Consider the following 26,527-nt stretch of genomic DNA (forward strand, 5'->3'; position numbering starts at 1 on the left):
CCCAGCCCTCCTTGCCCCATCTTTATTTGGGTTTCCATAATAGTTGCATTTGGCTTATTGGTAGTAGAAGTGGAGAGAGGGCCGTTGCCCTCGTTCCCTTTTTTGTAGGCTTCCCAGAGGCATCTAGTTGGCCAGTGTTAGGAACCATGATGTGGGAACCAACAAATGCGCCTTGTTGGGCCTGATCCACTAGGGCAGGAGAGCATAAACATATGGTTTTCTTATATGTGCCGGAACAGGCTTCCTCAACCTCGGCCCTCCAGATGTTTTTGGCCTACAACTCCCATGATCCCTAGCTAGCAGGACCAGTGGTCAGGGATGATGGGAATTGTAGTCTCAAAAAATCTGGAGGGCCGAGGTTGAGGAAGCCAGTGCTGGAAGCTGCCCAGAGTGGCTGGGGAAACCTAGCCAGATGGGTGGGGATAATAATAATAATAATGCCTCTCTGAGCTGAGGCAGGAACGTCAAAGAGCAGCAGGGAGGCGACTGCAAAACACCTTCACTAGGAATGCATTTTTATATTTCAGAGAAATGTAAGAGTATACCCAGTGCTTTTTTCTGGGGGTACGCAGGGGAACGCATACCCCCTAAACATTTTGTTAATCTTTGTACTTTTGTCCATTTACTGTATTCATTTTTCCTGCTATAAAGTGGTTATTTTCTTGAGTCAAACTGAGAGTACCCCTAAACACCTTTTTGTTAGGAAAAAAGCACTGAGTGTATCGCTGTTAGGCAAAAGTTGTTCACTTCGGTCTTCGAAGCTAGCAAACCGCTCTGCCTCCGTCTTGTTCCCTAACACATCCCCGATTTCCTTCCAACACTCTTTACCCGCGCTAGAGAGTTCGCTAAAAAGGACGCGGAGGAGAAGGGAACCGTCGTCTCTCTCTTAAAATAGTCCCTCTTTGTTCACCCGCAGAAAAGACACTCTCGCGGCCCCGTGTCCTTCCGCACGCAGCTACCAGTAGAAGCGGGCGGGTTGGTTGGCTGGCTGGCTGGCTGCCTCTTGCTCTCGCGCTCCCTCGCCCCGCCCCTCGCCGAAGGGGGAGCTGTGATTCGGCACGAGGCCGGAGCCGGCGCGTGGGAGGGGCCGCCGTCGCCGTTGGAAAGCGGCTCCTTTTGTGTTTCCCCCCACAATGCACCAGCGCCTCCTCCTCCTCCTCCGCGGGAAAGCAAAATGGCGAAGGGCTGCGGTGGAAGCGAAAGGCTGCCCGTGAGGCTGCCTTGAGCTTCGTCCTCGTCCAGCCCACCCCCCCCTCCCCGGTCCCACGACCCTGTAGAGCCCCCCCCCCTTCTCCACCTCCCGTGAGGTGGTTGGTTCGCGAGCAGCCCGGCCGGCGGGAGGCTTCTCTCTCGGGAGGAGCGCATTGAGCTCACTTGATTTCCCTGTATGAAGCGGGTGGCCCCACCGGAGAGACCGAATGAGGTGGGTGAAGGGAGCGGGTAGGGCAGCGTGGGGGGCGGGAAGGGAAGGGGAAGGAAAGCCCCCCCATGGCTGGCGCAGAGAGCGGGAGAAAGAGCTCGGCTCCGTCTCCCCTCCCCTTCGCGCCATCAGTTTCCTCTGCTGGCTGGATTTCCTTTCTCTGTTCTCCCCAAATCCGGTTATGTTGGGTGGAGGGAACCGACATCACGAAGGCCCCTCTCTCTTCCACACACACACCCTCCACTCCGACCGTATTTTTAATTGTGCTTTGTTAAGGAAGGCGGGGGAGGGGTGTGTTTGTGTAATATTACTGGCGACATAAAGCTGTATTTGTGGGTTTGGAGGGGCTTCTGGTTGTATTACCCCTCCCCACCTCCCAATCTGGAAACCAAAACAAAGGCGAGTGCCTCCCGGGTGGGGGTGGGGAAGAGTGTGGCACTTTTGATAGCTCGTGGCGACCTCGACTTCCCCGTTCCCTGGCTTTGTTGATCCGTACCTATGAACGAGCCGCAGCGGGTTTTTTTTTTTTTGTTATGATCGTCGCTGTTTGCCTGTGTAGAAAATGAGGGGATCCGCTAATTTTAGACTCTGGATTTGCACCCCCCCCAATAAAGATGGTATTGCATATTATTTCAAAGGGTGCTCGTTACTCTCCTCCTCTTCATCTCATGTTTTTAGTTTTAACACATTCCTGGTATGTTGGAGCAAAAGAAGTTTAGCAGCCCTGAGATAGATAAATGGCCACACACACACAGTGAGTCTTTTAAAAGAGGCCTGTGGAACATGTGTACTCTGTATCCATGGCGCCTCTTTTAAAGGACTCACCCTGTGTATGTGTGTGTGTATACACACACACACACACGCTTTTGATCATGCACAGAATTTCATGCCTTAAGTAATTAACTGTGGCCATATAGGTTGATAGCTATATAGGTTGGTAGAGCATGAGACTTTTAATCTCAGGGTCATAGGCTCCATCCTCACGATGGGCAAAAGATTCCTGCATTACAGGGGGTTGGACTAGATGATTCCTTGTGGTCCCTTCCTACTCATGATTAATTGCAATTTCTGTCCAGCTGCTGTTTGCTAAGTTGTCTTGGTTGTTGTCTTTCTGCTGTCACTTAACCGCTATTGCAATGCATTTTGTTATTTTTTTCTTCTGTGGATAGCACAGGTTACATTATTTTGGTTTTCAAATGTTACTGTGCCACTCATCTCAGTGTTTTGGTTGTTCCTTATGTGAAAAGCAGATTCAGTTCATGAATTAAATTGAGGGTGTCCTCTTTCCTTTGGAAGAAAATCAGATTCACAAGCTTTTAACTCATTTCTGGGATGCTAAATTCTCCACTATGACTGCCAGCCTCTCTTTAGAATTCCTGAACTCCAGGTGCTCAATGGCAGTATGGTGGAATTGGAGCAGCAATATGTAAGAAAACTACCTTTTGAGAAAGTCCAGATAAGTGGGGCATGGCAACCCTCCTGGTGAACAAAGGTAATAGGTGTATATATATCCCACCCTTTCGCGGAGGAGCTCAAGGCAGCTTACATAGGGCTCTCCGCACCCTTTTATCCTTGCAGTAACCCTGAAGATGGTTAGGCTGAGTACAGTGCGATCGCATGTTGCACAGTGGGTACGTTTTGGGAATGGTGCACATACACAAAAATACATATACTCGAACTACCCCCTTGGAACCGCTTCCATGCAAAGCAATCTTACCTTCAGGAGCTGATGCACCAAATGGGTCTTACTCCAACAAGCAAGGCAGAGAGCCTTTAAGTTGTCGGTCTTGCTTACCAGACTCTGGGAGGCTCTCAGAAGATCTCGTGAGAGGCACCCATAGCCTGGTAAGCAAGACTGACAGCTTAAAAACTTTCTACCCTGGGAAAACCCTGTGCAAGAAGAGCTTTTAAGCTCTTCAGCTTCCATGCATTTAATTTGTGCAATTTCAACCAGCTGGCCTTCAACTGCATAAAGCTGAAATTGCATATGTTAAATGTGTGTACGTTGCAGGTTACCTGTACAGGTAGTCATTGTGACAGCCCAATAACCAAGCCTCCACTAACACTATACAGTGAAAAATGTCAATTATTCTTTGGTGAAGAAAAAGAGAGAGCCAGTATTGTGAAAGAGCAACATTTCTCAACCTTGGGTCCCCAGATGTTGGACGACAACTCCCATCATCCCTAGCTAGAAGGACCAGTGGTCAGGGATGATGGGAGTTGTAGTCCCAACAACATCTGGGGCCTAAGGTTGACAAAGGCTGGTTAGAGGTCTTCCTGCCGGAGCGGTACCTATTTATCTACTTGCACTTTGATGTGCTTTTGAACTGCTATGTTGGCAGGAGCTGGGACCGAGCAACAGGAGCTCACCCTGTCGTGGGGATTCAAACTGCCAACCTTTTGATCAGCAAGCCCTAGGCTCTGTGGTTTAGACCACAGCGCCACCCGCATCCCATAGCTAGTCACTTAGTCTTTGCCTAATTTCCTCACAAGGTTTTGAGAGGATAAAGGAGAGCCATGCAGGGTGCCTTGAGCTCCTTGCAAGAAATAAATATTCCAAGTAGGTGTTATTTATCTACTGGAATATTTTGGTAATTAATCTCACTTGATTTAACAAGTGGTTGCGGGGACAGCAATCTTACTGAGGGCACATCAGCATGAGACTGGGTATTGGGGAAGCATATTTTTCTGATATATTAATTGGTATATTGAAGCCAAGTGCACCCCTGCATTGTCTTTCTGCACGTTCGCACAATAAATGAAAGAAATTGTGGATTCACTGATAGTAATAAAATCAACACATGGGAGCTTGGTTTCTTGTGAAGCCCACAAACCAGGGGGAGTATAGCAGCCTCAAATTTCTGTGTAAAAAAGTAAGGCAGTCACTTCCTTACCTGCTCTATTTAGTTGTTCATTTACACACTTATTATATCACTTTAACTACAGTGGTATCTCTGGTTACGAACGGGATCCATTCCGGTGCCCTGTTCGTAACCCGTGACGTCTGTATCATGAAGCGCCACGTCTGCGCATGTGTGCGACGCGATTCGGCACTTCTGTGCATGCGCGTGGCGTCATTTGACGTGTATGCGTGAACCGCCGAACCCGGAAGTAATGCGTTCCATTACTTCGGGTCGCCGCAGTGCGTAACCCGAACGTACGCATCCCGCAGCGTACGTAACATGAGGTATGACTGTATTTAGCTATGTGCACACTGTCCTTGTCCTAAGGGTGCTAGGTGGAGGGGTTTTCCTAGCTGGAATACACACAGTTGTTAGAACTAGAACTGCCTGGGACTGAACATGTTATCTTACATGGAAAAACATGAAATGTAATACAGGCAACCATCTTTATGCGCACATTCAAAGAATGTGGACTGCTTTCAGACCCAGAAGAGGGCAAAACGGGCATGGCAGGCTTATGCTCACTCTGCTAACGCACAATGACCTGGAACACAACCCCTGCGCAAATTGGGGGTTGACTACATTACATATGAATGCACCTCACTTTTCAGTCCAAACTTTGGAAAAGGAAAAAAGAAAAGCTATTCTCTGTTTTCTGTAGGTTTGCTTTATTTTAACTTGAAGACTAGTGGGCAGGTTGTCCCAATCCTCAAAATCCCTTGTGCTTTTTATCGAAACGAGAAGGGTCTCCAGCTCTTATCTAAGCCTTACCTCTTCATTGAGACATTGACTTCCTTCTGCCATGTCCCATTCCTCATTACCTCACAGCTGCTTCCTGGCTGCTCTTCACATTCCCTGGAGCATGTGAAGCAACCATTTACTTGGCAGAGAAGTTGAGTCCCCATCACTTCTATATCATACAGCATATGGAGCGGCTTCATTGCTGGGTCCTCATTATTAAGCATCTGAAGTGGGACTCTGAGCTAGCCCTACTCTGGAAGCAGGGCTGTGGCATTCTGTAGGTCTACTTGGAGTCCCATGAGGGTCAGTTGCAGCAAGCCCTTCTCAGAGCAGTGGCAACTCACAAAATTTTAACCTTTTCCTAATCACCAACTTGCTGGAGCAGAGGAATACGTGTGGGAACAAGCTTAGCTTGCTTTGTGCAGTGGTGCTTCATCAGCTTGTGTGCGCAGTGTGAACATGTGTAATTCTCAGTCTGTTGCGTCTGTGTGTCGTGTTTTCTGATAATTGTGGTGTGCAGAAAGGGGAAGTACCACGTTTTGGATTACCAGCATCAGTTGGTGGCAGAGTAGGAGGAAATGGGGGTGGGGGGAAGACCGCTTCTATTGCCATGATCTGCTCTAGACTTTGTCAGCTCTGTTCCCCCTCCCCAAGTTTAGTCTTGTCCAGCTACCGCTGCAGTATTTTACCACTTCGCCTCAGTGTTGCACTATTGCTCTGGTGTTTTGTTTGCACTGAGCTGAGAGCTAGATAGCAGTGCCACTGATCAGCTGTGAACATCTACTCCTTATGCACTTCTCCCAAGCTACCAACCTGATCCTGATGCACTTCTAGTTGCATGTATGTTTAGAAATAATATGTATTTAGAAACAGATGTAACCAGCTTTGTGTTTTTGTTTGGAGAAAGTTGGATATATATATATATATATATACACACACACACACACACACACTCATTGTAATTCAGACAATTATTGAGGTCTAGAATGAATGCAGGTATATATCAACTGTGGGTGCAGAAGCCCACTTCCCTATATGGATTTCCCATAGTTTCTCCTTCCATCACTAAGAAAGCAATTGCGTATTAAAAGGAAAATATTATTCCCTCGTCATTGATGGTGTGAGGGAAGATGACCTTTTTTACTACTGTTTTCATAAGCATAACACTTGAGGAACACAAAAAGTTGTCATAATTTGCTTATTTTAGAAAATGATTATACAAGTATTAGTGGTGTATTGACTTTTCTTAATGATGACATTGCCTTTTAAAATTATTGGGTTATATTTGGGTATTGGCAACCAAATGCAAGTTTGTAGTATTAGCATAAATTTAGAATGGCAGTTTGAATATCCTAAGTAGCCATGACCAGTGGATTGTCACTTGGTAAAAAAGTAAAAATGGGCCTTCTTGGTGATAGCACCCACTCTCTAGAACGCTGTCTCCCAGGTAATTGGGATGGAAGCAGCAATGATCTCTAAAACATATTCAGCAAACTTTTACTCAAAAGTAGACCCATTAATTTCAGTGTGCTTGTTCTGAATAAAACTTAGCTGAATACCACCCTATATGTTTATCCAAGCTTTCCTGAACTATGATTCTTAAAAAAAAAAAGAATCAGAGTCCAGAAAAGCTTGGGTAAACATATAATGTGGTATAGGGTTTTCTACACTGCTCATTTTTATTTGTGATACATGGTTTGCTTTTTTATCTAGTTTTTAGGAATTTTTAAATAGAATTTTGTATTTTTATGTGGACTGCTTAAAATATTTTTCCTACATTAAGTGGTCTAAGAATTGTTTCCAATGTTACTCATGATATAGACCTATTTCAGTGTGTCTGCTCAAAGTTTGACTAATGTTGGGTATCACCAAGTTCATTGATCAGCATTTCGTTGGCACTTTTAAGGTGGGCTTCATCCCCAGGTCAATGCTATAAGGCTTGTGAATATTTTTGTTTTAAATGTTGAAATTGTAAGTGTTGGGTAGACTATCATAACCCAGATCTAATAGTTCTGGTCCAGTTTTGTATTTCAATTGTATATTGAGCATTTAATCTCAAAATGTGCTCAAAAATGTATTGGGAGCCAGTGTAGGTCTTTCAGGACTGGTGTTATGTGGTCTCGGCGGCCGCTCCCAGTCATCAGTCTAGCTGCCGCATTCTGGATTAGTTGTAGTTTCCGGGTCACCTTGAAAGGTAGCCCCACATAGAGCGCATTGCAGTAGTCCAAGCGAGAGATAACTAGAGCATGCACCACTTTGGCGAGATGGTCCACGGGCAGATGTACTAATTTTATTATTTGTAGCATACCCATCTGACTGGGTTGCCGCAGCCACTCTGGGTGACTTTCAGCATATTTAAGAACATAATAGAACATTGTTTGCTTTTAACACCATTATGTACTTCTCAAGATTAAGTTGTGGTGTTGTGTACAGCTGGTTTTGGCGGCTCTTCTACCAGTAGACAATTTCAATGGATGAGTTCCATCCCTCTATCTCAAGTGTTCTCCAATGGTTATAGGGAAGATGAGGCTAGCCTAATTCACTTGTTAAAATTTGGTAGATAAATTATTGGGTGCTGGGGAACACCCTTTCATTAATACCACATTCTCCTTTTCACTGTGTGAGGAAAGTTGGAATTCATGATTTACCTGCTGGCACTGCATCCATTCCAAGATTTAGAACCCAAGGGCAGTGTTTGCTCTATTTCCTTACAGCTTTTTGTAAGTGCCTTGGTTATGATTTGCTGTTCCGATGTGTTATGCAAATACTCATTGAACAAGTACAACACCACACTTGCAGAGTGAAAGGAAGCATTTTGCATTTGTTGCTATACTGTAAATAGAAAATTAAAAAAGACATTGATTTTATTCTTACAAATGGCACCAAAAGACCATTTTACTTGTTAGTTGTATAAGTAATTCAGATGACACCCTAAAATATAGGCTTAGCATGTGCAAGTTTCACTGCTTACTGATCAGTACTACTTGAGTCTATTCAGAAAGTACTGCAAAGAGACAGCTTGTAAAGGAAATTTCAGAGGATTATATTGGCGGTAGAAATGGCAGAACTCTGATGTTTAAAACTCAATCTTGACATCCAGTTATAGGACCTATTTCCCCAACCCAGTATTTTGATATTGCACTAGCTACAATTCCCCAGGAGAAAGGCTAACTTCACCTTTCATATTCATATCTCAGATTTTTCTTCAGATAAGCTCTGCTTTCACTCCCACTCCTATTTTGAGTACTCTTTTTTAAGTATATCAACTTAATTAGATTGAATTTATTTGCATTTTAGTGTCACATGGCTTGTAGTTTTCTGATGGCTTTTAACTGGAGGGTTGTAAGGTGCAAAGAGGGCTTTATATTTTTACTACAAGAAGAATAGCAAGTGACAAATTATTCATATTCTACATTTGTTTTTGTTCTTACTTTAGAGACTCTACGGGGGTGGGTAATTCAGTGGTCCACAAGCGGTCTCCTTTACGCCGAAACCAAAAACCACCAACGTCCTTGACCAAACTGTCCTCGCGGGATGGACAGAAAACCAAAAAGCCAGTGTGCAAATTTGAAGAAGGTCAAGATGTCCTAGCTAGATGGTCAGATGGCTTGTTTTATCTTGGAACTATCAAAAAGGTAATTTGTGTCCAACAGCCTTGTAAAATTATACTTCTGAGGCTGTGCCATCTAAACACTAACATTTATTCTCCTTTTCAGATAAACAAACTTAAGCAGAGCTGCTTCATTATATTTGAAGACAGTTCCAAATCCTGGGTTCTCTGGAAGGACATACAAACAGGCAAGAACCTTTACTTTATTTTTATTGACACTATGAAATTTCAGACCTCATCTATTTCCAGTGAGAGACCCTATGGGAGGGAACAGAATAAAGTTAAAGGCTTGGTCAGGGAGTTTGCGTCAAAAGGGGACCTAAAATAGACATTTTAGGTCTCCTTTTGACAACTCTGCATTGATCTTGGATGGGCAACATTTATCAGCATTGGCCTTAAAGTCGTATCTCCTTCAACTTCTTATATCTATGCTGGAAGCAAAACCTGGCTGAGCCATCTGTATGGCAATGTCCTGTTTGAGGAACTTCCCCAGGGAAGTGCATCTGTTGCTGTTTAGATGTAAACTGCTGGCCCCCAAAACATGATTAGCTATTGCAATCATTTTTTACACTGTTCATCATCCTGAGCTTTTATAGGAAAGAAGTGAAGAGGGTGATATAAAAATGGATTTAATAATTACATGTAGTTTTATTCTTATGTGTTGCAGCCATTTTTGAAATAATATAACTGGTATCCATTTAGCGTATGTATTTTATTTATTTAATGTAAACCATAACCTTTTATATTTTTAGGAGCTACTGAAAGTGGGGAAATGGTCTGTACAATATGTCAGGAAGAATATTCAGAAGCACCCAATGAAATGGTTATTTGTGATAAGTGTGGTCAAGGTAAAGTGAACTTCTTAATGTGTAGATTTTTTTTTTTAAATTCAGCATTGTATTACACAGTGTCACTCAGCTGATGGCAAGGGTTCCATCAGCAAAACAGGAAGGGGATTTTATTTATTTATCTATGTATCTGTTGAGGGACCCAGGTGGCGCTGTGGGTTAAACCACAGAGTCTAGGGCTTTCTGATCAGAAGGTCGGCGGTTCGAATCCCTGCCACGGGGTGAGCTCCCGTTGCTTGGTCCCAGCTCCTGCCCACCTAGCAGTTCGAAAGCACGTCAAAGTGCAAGTAGATAAATAGGGACCGCTCAAGCGGGAAGGTAAACGGCGTTTCTGTGCGCTGCTCTGGTTTGCCAGAAGTGGCTTTGTCATGCTGGCCACATGACCCGGAAGCTGTCTGCAGACAAACGCCGGCTCCCTTGGCCTATAGAGTGAGATGAGCGCCGCAACCCCAGAGTTGGACACGACTGAACCTGATGGTCAGGGGTCCCTTTACCTTTACCTTTATGTAGCTGTTGATTTATTTAGCCAATTCACTATTCCCTCTGCAGTCTTTCATTTGCTCTTGAAGCTACTCCACAGGTTCCCTTAATATTCTGGAGCAGATTGCTGGAGGCAGGGTCTTGCAGAAAATTGCTCCCCTTCCTGTTTAGCTGATAGAAGCCTTACCATCAGCTGAGTGACATAGTTAAATTTAAGTACATGGGGTGAGATCGAGTGTTGTGCCACCGGACCTGATAGGTCTTCCTCGTCCTCTCCTTCCCTTTTCCAGCTGGAGGGTCCTCCAGCCCTTCAGAGCAGATTTGGATGGCAGAGGTGTGTGTGTGGTGTGTAGGAGAGGATTTGGAAGTTCTCTTGTAGGTCTGTTACATAAGCAAGCTGGCACTGTTACATGTTGTCCTATTGATACGGTTGTGTACATATGGGATATGTATTGTACTTCTTGACATAAAAATACATTTGAATTATAATATAAATCAGAAGATGGATTGGGTTTTCTTTATTGTCACATGCCATAAAGGTTAAGATGGCAAGGGTGTTTAGTAACCTTTAGAGTAATAAAAAAAAAACTTTTTGAATTCAGGTTATCACCAGCTGTGTCACACGCCAAATATTGATTCCAGCGTGATAGATTCAGATGATAAATGGCTTTGCCGGCAGTGTGTCTTTGCAACAACAACAAAGGTAAGTTATCCACTTAGTGAAGTGACTACACTTTGAATTTGAACTTGATTTTGTATAGTAGTGGTCGCTGCTTCAATCTGTTTTATTCCAGAGAGGTGGCGCACTTAAGAAAGGACCAAATGCCAAAGCACTGCAAGTCATGAAGCAGACATTGCCTTACAATGTATCCGACCTTGAATGGGATGCAGGCCATAAAACAAATGCCCAACAGTGTTATTGCTACTGTGGAGGTCCTGGAGAGTAAGCATGTTGAAACTCTTATGAAAAGATTTTCTCTCAGATTTATTGCTGTATATTCTATTAAATACCAGTAATCTGTATGAGAGCTGAATGCTGTGTTCTGTTCCAGAAATATTACTTATATATTTATAAGGCAATTTTACTACAGTAATTAATGGCCATTGTATCAGTGACACTAGGCTTTCATTACACTTCTGTTCAGTTTTAAAGTTTGCATTCATAACAATAGGATTGTTAAGCTCATGTTTCTACACGTTTAACTTGGGAGCAAGCTTCATTAAACACATTGGGTTGTATTCAACTAAGTCTACTTGGAGTAGAGCAGACCCACAAAAATTAATGAACCTAGGGTTAGGTTCATTACCTTAAGTGAGTCTACTCTGAATAGGACTAGCATTGAATAGCACCCAATGGGAGTTACTTTCAAGTAAACATGCATAATATTAAGCCACACATTTTCAGTTGGAGTAAAATTATGATAAAATTCCCTTCAGCTTTTTGCCTGCTAAGTGTCACTTTTCCATTTACTGAAATGGAATGGATTGCATCCAGATCTGCCATGCAGAACAGGCTTCCACTCATCACCTTTCTTTCTTCCCACCTACAGCCTCCTATGGGCCCTCAAAATCTCCTGCGGGAGTTTGGGGGATTCTCCAGAGCAAGTTTTTTTGGGGGAAGGGCTGCAGTGAGAAGGAGAGAAAGGTGAAATCGTGTTCCATGAGCAGAAGTCTGTTTGCAAAAATTTGGATTCTGCCCCATGTGTTTGCACTTCAGTAGGGAACACGTAACACATTCCAATTCAATTCTTTCCTTTCTTCCTTTCTGTTAATGAAGCTGGTATTTAAAGATGCTACAGTGCTGCAAATGTAAACAGTGGTTTCATGAGGCTTGTGTGCAGTGCCTCCAAAAGCCAATGCTGTTTGGTGACAGGTAAGGTGTATTTTCTTGATCCTACTTGTGTTTGTCAGGGTTTTATTCTGGGGGGCAGGGCAGGGGGAGATACAAGGAAAGAATGCATTTATACCTATAGCATCATAATACTATTATTTTCTGCACACTTGCAGTTATGACATGTGGTGATGTTCTTATTGCTGTTCTTTATTAGGATTGTATTAGTCTATATTTTTATTTTTAATTTGTTACAGAAAGACAGAATATTACTGTTCCCATTTTACCTAGCTATGTATTTAGTTAGCTTGTATAAATAAAGTTACCTAGATCAGTGTTTTTCAACCACTGTTCCGCGGCACACTAGTGTGCCGCGAGATGTTGCCTGGTGTGCCGTGGGAAAAACGTCCCGGCCGTTGTTGTTGCCTTCCTTCAGCCAATCAGGGTCAGCCCGCGCGTTTGTACACAGAGCCGAAAAGAGACGCCCGCCTTGCCCCAGCAGCACCGAGGCTACACTGCACTGCATTGCACGGCCCTGGACGCAGCAGCCGGGCCGGCCGCCTCAAAAGCGCCTCCCTCCCTCCTTCGCCCTCCCGCCGGCCAATCGCCAGCGCCCTCCGGCCTGCCGGAGTTCCCCGCCTCCTCGGCTGTTGGCGTGGCCCTGAAGGGATCCTGCGCGCCGCGCGCGCCTTGTCGCGAGTGGGGTTCCGAGACCAATGTAGGCGCGCGCATCTTAGAAGCGGGAGGGGGGGTGGAAAGAGCGGGCCGGAGATGAGGAGGAGGGAGCCGGCGGTGGACGTGGGTGGGGGCTTGGAAATGGCGCGCGCATCTTAGAAGCGGGAGGGGGGGTGGAAAGAGCGGGCCGGAGATGAGGAGGAGGGAGCCGGCGGTGGACGTGGGTGGGGGCTTGGAAATGGCGCGCGCGAGGCGGAGGCCGGGGGGAGAGAGAGAGAGAGAGAGAGAGAGAGAGGATTCAGTACCAAATCGGATGCAAAACCGCATCTATAACCTCTCAAGGGAAATGTTTCCCAAAGTGCAGTCATCTCCAACCTACATAAATTAATTAAGAATTCTTTTGCTGTTTGGAGGAAATAACAAGCCTGGCTCCTTTCAGCTGGGTGAGAGCACTTTGCTAATAAATGATGAATAATTAGGATGTGTAGGTTTCCTTTTGCATTTATTTGGCACTTGCTGGTTCAACCTCTTTGAACTTCCCAAAGCACAAGATCATCACAAAAAAGGGAAACACCACATTGGCTGGGCTCTCAAGTGTGGCAAGGCAGTTAATTATATCATGTCAGGATGTCTCAGGAGCTTCTCCACTCATGTCTTTGTCACAAAAAGTCACTCCGGTACAAGACTAGAGTCCTTCAGACCTTACTTGGGGCTGGACTATATTTTGAAAAAAATATGAACAAATTCCTATGCCCCACAAATAACCCAGAGATGCATTTTAAATAAAAGGACAGGTTCCAATTCTGTAAAAACACACTGATTCCTGGACCATCCATGGGCAGCATTTAGAAGGTGATTGGGCCACATCCGGCCCCCGGGTCTTAGTTTGGGGACCCCTGCTCTTAAGTCCAAGAATTATAAAATACTTTATTTGTGTTTATTTGATTCCTATTCAAGAGAATTACTTTTTATATAGTCAATATAGGCACAGAGTTAAATTTTTTAACATTTTCTAATGGTGGTGTGCCTTGTGATTTTTTTCATGAAACAAGTGTGCCTTTGCCCAAAAAAGGTTGAAAAACACTGACCTAGATAAAGACTCAGTTATCTTAACAATTATATTTATAATAACCACTTGTTATGCAAAAATTCAGTTATCCAAACATAAATAATTATGCCCAAACCTCACTATACACGTCACAGATTCAGATATCTGAGCAACCTTGTCCGTGCTTTGTTAGTTGACTGCAGCCATTTTTGGGCAGAAACTATGGAGGGAGTGGGGAATGAGACAAATGAGAGAGCAGGAGAGATCAGACAAATCTGATTTTCCTTTGTCTCTCTTTTGCTGGTTGGCTGCAGGCATTTTGGGGAGAAACCATAGAGGGTAGGTGAAGAGGTCAGACAAATTACAGATTAGAAATGTTCCCATAAGAATCAGTATGAATCATGGACTTGTTTTGTGAACGCTCACTTAACGAACAATTTTCAGGGAGTGCATTGTGTTTGGTAACCGGGACTTGCATGTATATAAAACAAATTTAGATACAGTAACTTTATTGTTATTAATTATTGGATATGCTACTAAGTAGCATGTATTGGCTCCTTTGGGCTTTGAAGTCATAGACATCGTGCAAAGTGAATATGTTGCTACAGGTAAGTACCTTCTCAGCAATTACTTTTTTGGTTATTTTATTTTATTTTTTTTAGGTTTTATACATTCATTTGTTCAGTTTGTAGTTCTGGACCAGAATACCTCAAACGTTTACCCTTGCAATGGTAAGTACAATATTGCACTGGAGGAAATCATTCAGTAACCTAATAATTCAGTAAGTTGTTTTTAGTTGGTTCTCATAACGTGCCTTTTGCTAATGTTTCTGGGGCAAGGGCCCCATTGACTCATGATCAGGCTTCTAGGGGTCACATGTCGAAGTTGGCATGGCCGAGGAAGGTGCAACCAGTTTTAAAGGTTTTTCTAAGGGACATACTTGGGGATTTTGTAAGGTCACAAAAACGTTTTGGCATTACAGAATTGTGGTAGGGGGCACATGAGAGTGGTTAGTTAAAATACTTTTTTAAAAATGGGTTACGGGAGGTGACGTTGATGGATGACCAAAAACTGGGTATCACCAGGGCACAGATTAGCTAGCCCTGCTGTAAACAAAGCACAAATAGTCCTCTAGTAAGTTTGTGAGCAATTACTGTAATTAGTGTATTCTTCCTCTCTGGCTTCATATTGTGAAACAGAAATAAAATGTCTAGTAAGTGGTCATACTTAACATATAATAAAAAGGTAATGCTGTTGTCATACTGCAGTTTTCTTGGTCACCAACAGGTAGTGCTGTGAAATATAGCATGACAACAGACTTTTGCAAACTGCTAGGCCATCATATCAGTGTTGGAGGGTGAGGAGAAGGGATGTGGTGGGGAGAGGGGAAGGCTCTCCAGCTGTAGTCCTGTTCTTCTGTTGCCCTCACTTCCCACCTCTTCTGCTGAATCTCAAACAGTGTCATGGTGTGAAGCAGGCAGTATGAGCAGGGGAGGAGTCAGCAGGGATTGGAGAAGGGGGGTTGTCAAGGTAGTGGGAGGTAGGCCTGGCTGGCAGGCAAAGCAAGCTGGGGCATGGCCCCAGTAGTTTACAAAGTTGTAAAGTTCCTTAATGTAGCACAATAAGCTGACTGATTTATGAAGAGCCACATCACTACTTTAGCCAGGTGGGGTTCATACCTATGAATTTTTTAAATATCCTAATTGTTTTATTAAAACCTTTTGAATTCTAGGGTAGATATAGCACACCTATGCCTTTACAACCTAAGTGTTATTCACAAAAAGAAATACTTTGATTCGGAGCTTGAACTCATGACATACATTAATGAAAACTGGGATCGACTCCACCCTGGTGAGGTAAGTTGTTGAAATGCTCTTTCAATAATAGGTCAAACTATTGTGATCAGTAGACGTTTAAGAAATGGGTTAGTCCATTTACAGAATAATTATATCAAGTGTGTAAAATTCCTGTTCTAATGAAATGATAGCTGGTTTTCAGAGGATTACGTTAGGGTTGTAGGTGAGGGACTTGAACATGCACACCAGTAGCTACAAATTAGCACATTTAGCCATAGTTTAAAACAAACAGTGGTTTAATGTAAGTGAGCACTATGTTGGTGCACACTGCCTGAGAGTTTCTGTGGTGCTCCTCCATTCAGTGGTGTAGGAAACCGCTCGGGCACCCGGAGCGGCAAACATGACGTGCACCTGGGGGGCGTTGCTATGTAGCACGCATGCGCAGCGTCGCTACAGCGACGCTGCACATGCGCTGTACATAGCAGGTTGCCGGTGCTCCGGCGCCGTACGGACAGTGCCGGGATCCTTTGCGAGTGTGCGATTTGTTTCTCTTCAGCAAATCAAGAATGGTAACTAAGGATTGTCCTTGGCTAATCACTCATTGCTTGGAAAGAAACAAGTGTGTTTAGACAACATTACAAGCCAAACACTGCAGGAACTTTGCACTGCTCATTCATAGTAAGCCACAGTTTTAAACAGTTGGTTTAAACTGGTTGTGGTTTCATATGGGATGTGATCCAGGCCAGTAAGAAGCTCTTAGTGCAACTTGTGGACTGCCTCATGGGCTAATTCCACCCCCACCTTTCCCTCTACTGTAATTTACCAGTTGATCAAGCACTGTTGCCCAATGTGTTTTCCCATCATTGTGCCACATCACTGGCTGCTCTTGATGTATTGTGTAATGTTGATTTTTTGCATTGTGGTTCTAATTTTGTTTTTAATGTTACATTTCTGTTAGCTATCCTGAGCGCTCATGAAAGGAAGGGTGGGAAGTAGTAGTAGTAGTAGTAGTAGTAATAATAATAATAATAAGGAGGAGGGTAAGGTTTATGAACGCGATCAAGTCATGGAAAAAGTTGTAATACCGGTTACAAAAAAGAGTGAAGAGAATTCAAGAAACTCAGTGCATGAGTTGGTGGCAGCCCCATAGAATCATAGGTTTTTTTGCAGGTACAGCCTGATTTCCTTTATGCACAAAATTGAATGGAAACCGTGACAGTGGCCTGAAACATAATTTTGTGTACAGGCAACGACCGATAAATGTGCACTTGATCGATAGTGCCAAATGACCTAAAAACGTTGCTAAACATACCACTGAAAGGGCCCCCCACCCTGCCAACATGCGTGGGGGCCAGGAAAAAACCCCCATGCAAAACTCTATTGTACAAGATGACAAAGATTCCACTTTAGAAAAAACCCCAACCACTTTATTTCATTTATTTGTGTAAAAAGTGTGCCACACAAATCTGGCATCATTTTCTGTGCAATTACCTGTAATATAAATTGTTAAATCTATTTGTGAAATGCTTGTTTTCCTGTCAATATAATGATAGTTGAAGTAAATTCAGTACCAAAAATAACAGGCTGGTAGGTGATTACTTTTCTCTGATAGTACAGTGGTGCCTCGCAAGACGAAATTAATTCGTTCTGCGAGTGCTGTCGTATAGGGGCCATTCTATGAAAAATGAGCCTGAAAAGAATGCTAGATGAGCGCTGGACTTTGGTGAGGAAGATTCCAAACGTGCAGTCTAACCATTTTTTTTAAAGCTAAAGACAAAAGAAGTTTATTTTATGGACCTTCTTTTCAAAAGTCCACCCATGTAGTCTTCACAGAAGTGTCCAAGTTAAAAGTTTTCTGATGATTGTCCCACCCGTGACAGCATTTTTTCCTTAATTTTGTATCGTTAAATTTCTTAAACTTGATTCCTGATTGCATAGTTGTAACCAATAAACATTGATTTAAACAGATATGCTGAGTTTATCATTGATTCACCTCCCAACTCACAGAGTTTTTCCATAAATCAAACTTATCTCAAGCTCCATGTCCTTTTTTTGTCCCACCCGTGACAACACTTTTAACATTTAATAAAATTGTCAAAAATATCCATACAAATAATAAAAAATTAGTAAAATGTTCAGTATCTTATTAAGAACATAGTTTAAATTTTGATTGTTAATTTTTATGTATATTTACATTGTTACACATGTGTGAATACCAAAAAACATGGTCAAAGTGTCCCACCCGTGACAATGGAATGGCCCATAGCGGAAATTTTGTCTTGCGAAGCACGGTCAGAGGAAGCGCGGTTTGATGGGGGAAGAAAATATCGCAAAATGTTTTCATTTTGCGAGTCATGGCCATAGGGAAATTCGTCTTGCGAGTCACCCTTTCATTAGCGAATGCCTTTCGTCTTAGCGAGTTTTTCGTCTAGCAAGGCATTTGTCTTGCGAGGTACCACTGTACCTAATCTAGAAAAGATCAAGGATTCAAAATTATTTTTAATAGCAATGTTTTAAAAATTCATAAATGCACCATTAAAAAAACACTGAGATAGAATAATGCACTATGCATACAATCCCAATGAGACTTCATTCTCCTCTCCTCCCTCTGTAGCCCATCACACTCCCAATATAACAGTTCTGTTATTTAGCCGCTTTGTTTGATAGTCAACATAGGTTTATAGCTGATTTTTAAAAAGCAATCATATTCTAAATGTATCCCTTTCATAATCCTGTCATGTTCAGTTCCAGCATTTGATTAAAATGCAAGGAATTCTAAGTCTATTTCTGTCAAAGCTATTCATTGTACCTGATACAGAAGTAGCCTGTTGGTAATATGTAAATAAAATAAAGCATGTTATTTTATTAATAAAACACTCCTAAACATGAATGCTATGCTTAGTTGTTTAAACAGATGTGGAATTTAGGAATCCCCCCTACAATTTCCGTACTATCTTGTTAGGATGTATAAGTTACTCAACATACTACTTTTTCAAATTTCATTGTCTTAATAGTCAAATGCAGTAGGTATTCTAGAATATTACTCTAGAATTCCTAATGTGTGTAGGAATTCTAGAATACAAATACACTTTGTCTCTTTGAATGGTTGAAGGTATTAATTGTGATTAGAAGTTTTACTGTAACTTTTAGTAGGTTAAATCACTTCTTGATACTTTACAGCTGGCAGACACACCAAAATCTGAAAGATATGAGCATGTTCTGGAGGCATTAAATGATTACAAGACTATGTAAGTTGATAGGGTTTTTATACACTTTTATCTTCTTGATGTTGTCCTGAGGTTTCTTTGAACGATTCCCTCAAAACATGTCCATGGTAGCAGCAGGAAGAGGCACTGCAAAATTGTTTAAAGTCAAACTTGTAGTTACTGAGATACAAGTTAGGTGTTTAGCTGTCCTTTCCCTGCATTTGAAGGGAATTAAAGAAGGGACATAATATTGGTACTAGTAAGTTAAATTGGGGTTTATCTGTATATCCAAAGAAACACTTTTGTAGCTTCATGTTCTGTGTTTAATGTTTAACAATTTAGGTTTATGTCTGGAAAGGAAATAAAGAAGAAAAAGCATTTGTTTGGTTTGAGAATTCGTGTCCCCCCTTGCCCACCAAATGCTGCTTTTAAGGCTGAGAAAGAGCCTGAGGGAACTTCACACGAGTTCAAAATTAAAGGCAGAAAGTCATCTAAATCTGTGCCTGATCAGAGGTAAATCATGATTTGATCTCTGTTGGAGCAAATAAATTATTTGACAAATATTTATTAAAGCCAGATTAACTACCGCTGATTTCAGTGGCAGTTTGCAGGAATTATGTGGGGTGTTTTTTTTGTTTCTGTAGGATATCTTCAAATAGCACTGGTTAATATGTTACACTTTCTTGTTTAATAGAATTAGTTTAGGCCTAGAATATTACTGTTGTGCATAAGCTAATACTATAAAATGGTGCTTCATAGTAATAATTGTTATATACCTGTAGTAAGCAAATTAAATCCCCACCATAACTTTTAAAACCAATTGGTTGAGTTGATATCTGTTCAGAGAACAAAATGTCCCTCCTGAAAATGTCCTCCATGGAATCTGCAGTATTAGACAACAGTTGCCCAGTCTTAGATTTCTGTTTCTTGAGCAAAGTGACATCAGACATAGCATTTTTAGTGGTGGCAACCTGCCTATGAAACTGCTTCCCAAGTGAGATTCAGTCTTCCTCCACTCTAGAAGGTTAAAGACAATTTTATTTGTCCAGGCTTATTGACCATTGAGTAAATTATGGTGCTATTTTTCTGTTTTGCTATGTCTTTGTGGTTTTAATGATGATTTATTGATGTGTAATTTTATTCTTTCTCAGCCACTCTGAACTTCAGATTGGAAGAAGGGCAGGATATAAAAGTACCATATAAATGTTGCTTAAAGTCTAGAATGTTTCCCCATGTGAGTTATGGCCTTTATCGCATTGTGCTAGCCTAAAAGTATATCAGTATGACGAGGATGAAGGGCTCCAACAACATCCTCCTGGTCCCCACGCTAAAATTCTTTCCCCATAGTTCACAACTAACAAGAACAGCAATCTCAGCATTTCTGCTGCTTACATAGGGCAAGACCATGAAGAAAGGCTCTTCTTCCTTTGCTTGGATAAGTGGTAGCACTGCTAATGGGGATGCTTCTCTTTGGCAATAGCCATATTCATACATAAAAAACATAGTTTAGGACTACATGAACAAGTCTCTGTGCAGCCAAGCAAAGCCTCAGACTAATACACTCTCGGTTCTCCTATGTATAGGAGAATTTAGGCAGAATTTCGCTTCTCTCTCAAAGAATCTTGGCGTAGTGTTACAAACCAGGGATCCTGGTTTAACCATTTTTTGTTGTAGATAGAAAAGCCAACTCCATAACTCGTTAAAAGTTGGCTTATTTAGCAGCTAACCATGTTTGTGGTAAAACAGAATCCCTAGTTTGTATGTAATGCTAAGCCAAGATGATTTTGTAAAGAAAACTAAACTCAGCAGAAGTCTTCATCCTGACTGTACAAGAGGAAGAGCAGGGAGAGCCTGACTGCTTGAACTTATCCACAAGGCATTAACCATAGTTCAGTTTTGCATGTTAATGGGGCCAGTATGTCTTTAAGTGCTCTATTCAAAGACATGCATGCATTCCTGCAGTGGTTATCTTCTGGGTCCTATTAGTGTGTCACAGAAAGTCAAACACTGAGTTTCTTATAGAGAAAGAACTATATAGGTTCAGTGAATACATATTCAGGGTAGTGATCATGTTTAATAAATGTTAATGGTAAAAAAATGAAATCATAAATAATACTCAAACATACATTATTTTGGGGTATCTTTTAAAAACAACTGTGGGCTTCCTTCTAGGGAAGTTACTAATGGTGTAGAACGAAAGGGGAAGAAAAAATCTGTAGGCCGTCCACCGGGCCCATATACCAGAAAAATGATCCAGAAGATGTCTGAGCCATCTCTTATAGTAAGTGGCATTTTCATTTACTCGCTGATTACTTTATTGACTAAAAATGGCCAATATGTTAAACTGTATTTTGAAACAAAAATTAAAAAAGCGATATCTCCTTGAAAAGGCAAGTATTTGCACAGCCTGAAAACTTCTGTTCTTTTTTTTTCTTCCCCTTGGGAAAAGGAACCTGTTGTTGTGCAAGAATCTCCTCCTTTGGATTTACCTAGCACTACTGGGTGAGTAGGAGAAATAACTTTGTATTCTTCTTGCTTGGCTAATGTCTGATCAGATTTTAATATTTGATTACTTTTATCACATGGCAACATGAAATGGCTCAGATCTGATGGAACTGCACATTCATCCAATACCTCAGATGTGGAATCCACAGGTGCTGCCAGTACAAAAGAAACTACCTCAAACAGTATTTCCAAGCATTACAGGTACACTGCCATTTGCTTTATGTCATGTACGTGTGAGTGAAATGATGGATTGCAGCTGTTACTGGAAAGATGACCCAACTATATGAAACACGTTGGCTCGGATTCTAAGATAACTTCTCTCTGGAAGGTTGGCAAGTCCCAACCATGGGGGGCTGCTGGAGTAAGAGGAGGTAATTGCACGAAATACGGTCCTGAGAAATTAGAAAGGTCACAGAAAAGAAGTTTTCCATCTCTTCCTTTCAGCAGTCTCCTGTTCCACACCCACCATTTGTCATTTTGTTAAAATTATTTTACCACCCTTCATTCTTTTCAGGGTCTCAAGGTAGTATACAGTCATAATACAAATACAGTCATACCTTGGGTTACGACCGCTTCAGGTTGTGTGTTTTCGGGTTGCGCACTGTGCCGAACCCAGAAGTACAAATGTGCACATGCGAAGAAGCAGCGAATCGCAACCCGCGCGTGTGTAGACGCAGTGCTGCGGGTTACGGACGCTGCGGGTTGCTAACTCGCCTCCTGCACAGATCATGTTCGCAACCCGAGCGTCCACTGTACAGTAATACCGGTAGAACAACCAATGCAGTCAATCAAATTGACTTGAAACAGAGTAGCAAACTACCTGATACCAGAAGAATTGCAGCGGTTGCCACCAGGTGGACTGTTCTAGGGACTGTCTCAAAGGTTGGGGGTGTCAGCACTGTAAGTCCCGTGTTGTTTTTTGAGTACCATATCTGATAAAGAAGGCACATGGAGAGGAAAAGATCTTTAAAAACACATACATGTATTTGGGTCTCAAGTTGTGCAGGATATAGATATATACCCACACATACACAGAATACAAGAGAAAGTAGAAAAATACAAACAAGAAGGAAAGGGATATACAAAGGGTAGGCTCCCATTGTTCAGGGTTTTATTAGTAATTACCAGCATCTTGAATTGGGCCTGAAAGCAAACAAGCAAGCAGGGATATGTGTAAATCGACCCTTTATTTTGCACACACTGAAGCTTTGATCACCTTCAAGGATAGCCCCTTGGAGGATAGTAATACAACAGATATATTGCTATAATCCTGCTGGAAAATTACTAGGCCATGGATGCAAATTATATTATGAGGGTGGACCTCAACTATTGCTATCCTCCAAGGATTTCCACTGGTGCAACAGGACATTTCCCCACAATCCCACCCTGTCATGGGTTTGGGGGAACTCCTGGAACAGATTTTGGGGGTGCATAGGGGAAGAACATTATGTAAGGAGAAATAGTTGCTCTGAAGGAAAGTTCACTTAAACACTATGTTAAATACAACCCTCGGCCTTAAATTATTGTTTCTTATCTTCCGTAGTTTGTCTGACTCCAGGAAAAGGACACGAACAGGAAGAACTTGGCCAGCTGCAATCCCACACTTAAGGAGAAGAGGGCGCCTTCCACGAAAAGCACTCCAGATTCAGAATTCCGAAATTGTGAAAGATGACGAAGGCAAAGATGATTACCAGTATGATGAACTTAATACAGAAATACTTAATAACTTGGCAGATCAGGAGTTACAACTTAATCATCTTAAAAACTCCATTACCAGTTACTTTGGTGCAGCAGGTAGGATAGCTTGTGGTGAAAAATACCGTGTTTTGGCACGTCGAGTGACACTCGATGGAAAAGTGCAGTATCTTGTGGAATGGGAAGGAGCAACTGCCTCCTGACTGTAGTACTGAACATGTTTGCTGCACTGTTTATTTATAGGCACTGTTTATATAAATCAGGAGTGCAGAAGGAAACTTCTTTTGACATTTCTAAAAATAGAAACCAAGTTAGCCTTAACATTTCTTTCTTAACAGTACAAAACATTGTGCTGAAAATTCTACCATTTTTTAAATGAGGCTGGGTTTTTTTAAGATAAGGATTTAGATTGTTTAGGGCGGGAATCTGGGATTTCAGTTGCTTTTAAATGTGCACGACTTCAGAAGAGACTTGTCTAGAGAACATTCCATGTCGGTAGAGAATATTTTCTGTAGCTAGAACAAATTTTTAGTAAGATTTCTTAATCTTTTCTTACGCAAATGTTTGCAAAAGTGTATTTCTACTTTGACAACCCTAGATTTTCATAAGGTGCAGTGTATATAATTCCTACTGAGGACTGTAAAATATTGAAATCTTTCAAGCAAAGTGTAAAAAATATATATTGAGCTTGTAAATTGCTCTGTGACTAGACTTCGTTGTCTTTTTAATATATTCTTTGCATGTGTGTATATATACACATACGTGTGCATGTGTATATATGTGTGTGATTGTGACCTATGCAATATAAATTATGGGATTGGGCAGCTTTTGACTATATATCCCATAATTCTTTTATCAGGAATAGTTGCAGTATTTACACAGCAGCATTTCTTCTCAGGCTTTAATGGGTGCTGTTGTTTGCCACATACTACAGAATATGTGTCAAATGAGTGTTGTGTGTGTTGGCAGTGAGTGCAGTCGTTAATGTCATATGCCTTCAGAAAATAATTCAGGCTGCAACCCTCCACATAGAGGCCCAGTGATAAAAAGATTTGGTATACCTTTCAGGTTCACATGCTCCCCCCTGTCTCTCCTGTGCAGATTCCCCTTCCTTTCAGCATTAAGATATGTTTCAGCACTACATCTACATAGTGCTAGAGGTCTATGTATAGTTGCCTCAAACCAGAGTTTGCAAACTAGTTACAGTGAACAGTGGTTAGTGTTTATCTTGATGCAGATGTAATGTACACCATTAGAAAGAGAAGGGATTAGCAAGAGGGAGTACTTTTGCTATATCTTAGCCAAGGTTAAGAAATGTGGGGATAATTTCATCTATTGTGGATCAGGTTGCTTTGAGGCTGCAATCCTATACTCACTTACCTGGGAGTAAGCCCTAGTGAGCTCCATGGGACATACTTGCTGAGCAGACACGTTGAAGATTGTGGTGTAAATCTTCTTGATCTAAGCAGCCTGGCTGCACAGTATTGCAGCCTCAGTTAATGTTGGAGAAAGTTAGACACAAATCTGAACTTGAAAATTTGAACATAAACTCTGGCAAGGAGAAAAATTCTAAGGATTTGTGACACATTGATTGTAAATTTTGTCTCCCAGTTAATTAAAAAGTGCAGGAATCACAAGATTCCTTTTGTATGTAATGTTTTGTAGTCATGTTTGATAAACATAGTTGGAGCAAAGTGTTTAATTGCACAGGGTCAACAAACAGTATGTTGCCACTTGAAGTAACTATACTGCTTTTATTACAATATTACCTCTTCTGTTCTTACAAATATGAATCAAGTTTTAAATGAGTAACTTTATTTTACTTGTAAAATAACAAGTGTTTTTGTCGGGGCTAGATGTATTTTCTTTAATGGTTTTGAGTTGTTTTTTTGTTTTGCCAAAGAGTGTAAACAACTACTTTTTCTGATGGTTTCTCGTTTTATTGCCTAATGGTTTACTGTCAGACATCAGCTTGCCAACAAAACAAAAAATGTGTCTTTAAATAATAGTGAGAGGCTATATGGCTAAATCTAATTGTACTAAAATTGACTTAAAAACAAAATGCTGTTATGATTGTTAAGGGAAATAAATCTTTTGTCACCACCTCATATAGCCAAAGGAAGTGTAGACAAAATATGTTGTTCTGTGCTTGTGGCTGGCCAGTAAACTTGCAGGCTTTACAAAGCTGATAATTTAAGTATACTTTTCTTTGCCTTCACTAGAAACATGAATCTCTTTTCCCCTCACACAGTCTTGGCTATTAATTTAAAGTTGCCTTGCCTATTAGCTGCAATATTTTGATAAGACCCAGTTTACTTTTTGAATGTTGGTCTCTTGAGACAATGCAAATTGTAGTGATGTTAACAACCAGATTTTCATTAATTTTCTTTTTCACAATCTTTGTAATTCACATCAAACACCAGCAGTATTTGCAGTAGGGCTTCCATACAACGACAGCAGTTGGAATTTAGTTGGGGAGAGAAATTGACAAACTATCAACATATTTTAGCTGTTTTTGTTCTAATTTTGTCACGGTGGTTGACATGTTTGTATTGCTGAAACTGTTCTCACATTTTTAAAATCAACATTAAATGTGTGTATTTTTAAGAAGTTGTCCCTATTTTTGTTATACAGGTGTGAACTCTAGTTATATCTTAAAGCTTCATTTAAGTATGTTTTCTTAATTCAATAGGACTTTATAAACATGTTCTGGATTTAAGCAATGTGGATTGTAGCCCAGTCCCAAGGTTTCCTACTCCAATCTTCAGTGCAGCTTTCTTCCAAGTGATTTAGGCAACAGCACAATCCTAGGCATGTTCAGACAAGTGTAAATGCAGAAGACAGCAGCTTGGCAATGCAGTCTCCTTTAACTCAGTGGGATTGATTTTGGCATAAATATGGGACTGAGGCTAATTATCTGAAAATTGCTCCTCCCTTTCTAGTGCCTGAAAGAGCATTCTTGCATGTTGACTACTATATAACCTTATTCAGCTTTTATAAACTGCAGGACATGAAGTTTGGCAGTGTAGGTTACAAATGTGTGAAAACTATTTAGACCATTAAATAATAGCCCATTCTAAGCAACTGAGTCAGAAAGGTAGATTATGATGATGATGATGATGATGATGATGATTTAATCCAATATTTAGATTGAGTAGTCCACAATTCAGTATTGGTTTTAGCACCTGTAGTTGAGACCACATTAATTGGATCCATTTCTATTTAGTTCAGTCTCTAGTGAGACTGTTAAAACAAACTAGTGAATTATATTCTGCTGTACAAAGTTTGAATGTTTGTTTGCATTTTTATACAGTTGTATTCTTACAGATGTTATCTTTGCATAGTTTTGCTTCATTAATTAGGTATTCGCAGTAGCTTCCAAATAACTACTGTAATTTTCAACGGTCTGCATAAGTTGCAGTGCTAAAAATAGTGACCCCACATTTAGCAAACAGACAGAACTAAGTCACCCAGTATCAGTTTTTTTATGGAGGCAGCTGCTATACTTTGTTTTGAGGTCATAGCATTGGAGCAAGGGAATTGCCCGTCTTTCCATGAAGTAGATGTAACCAGTGTTTGCCCGCTCCACTGGCACAGGCCATAGGAACAAATTGAGGTGAGAGGGGAAATGGCACAGGAATTTTATATTGCCATGGGTCACAAGATCAGCTTTGTTAATAATGCAGAGACATTAGTTAGTACTAATCTTGTCTGGCTGTTATGGCTGTTCAACATTTCTCCTATTTCAGATGGAACTCCTCATATGAGA

At 41.4% G+C, this 26,527-nt stretch overlaps 1 protein-coding gene across 2 annotated transcripts; it reads left to right on the plus strand.

Annotated features, from left to right (window-relative positions):
- The first annotated feature begins 1,280 nt into the window (after positions 1-1,280).
- MTF2 (metal response element binding transcription factor 2) lies at positions 1,281-25,365 on the plus strand. Of its 2 annotated transcripts, XM_033151538.1 has the most exons (15): positions 1,281-1,423; positions 8,501-8,699; positions 8,781-8,862; positions 9,427-9,522; positions 10,605-10,705; positions 10,797-10,945; positions 11,780-11,875; positions 14,219-14,287; positions 15,289-15,412; positions 18,533-18,600; positions 18,901-19,071; positions 20,731-20,839; positions 21,008-21,060; positions 21,163-21,264; positions 22,607-25,365. In XM_033151538.1, the coding sequence occupies exons 1-15, from the start codon at positions 1,419-1,421 to the stop codon at positions 22,959-22,961; spliced, it is 1,779 nt and encodes a 592-aa protein (XP_033007429.1). In that variant the 5' UTR covers positions 1,281-1,418; the 3' UTR covers positions 22,962-25,365. The 2 variants fall into 2 exon arrangements, 1 of the variants encoding a protein (XP_033007429.1); XR_004426804.1 differs by lacking the exon at positions 21,008-21,060 and having other exon boundaries at positions 22,607-22,624.
- The last annotated feature ends 1,162 nt before the right edge of the window (positions 25,366-26,527 follow it).

This window comes from Lacerta agilis, chromosome 6 (genome assembly GCF_009819535.1).
Source record: "Lacerta agilis isolate rLacAgi1 chromosome 6, rLacAgi1.pri, whole genome shotgun sequence".
NCBI lineage: Eukaryota > Metazoa > Chordata > Lepidosauria > Squamata > Lacertidae > Lacerta > Lacerta agilis.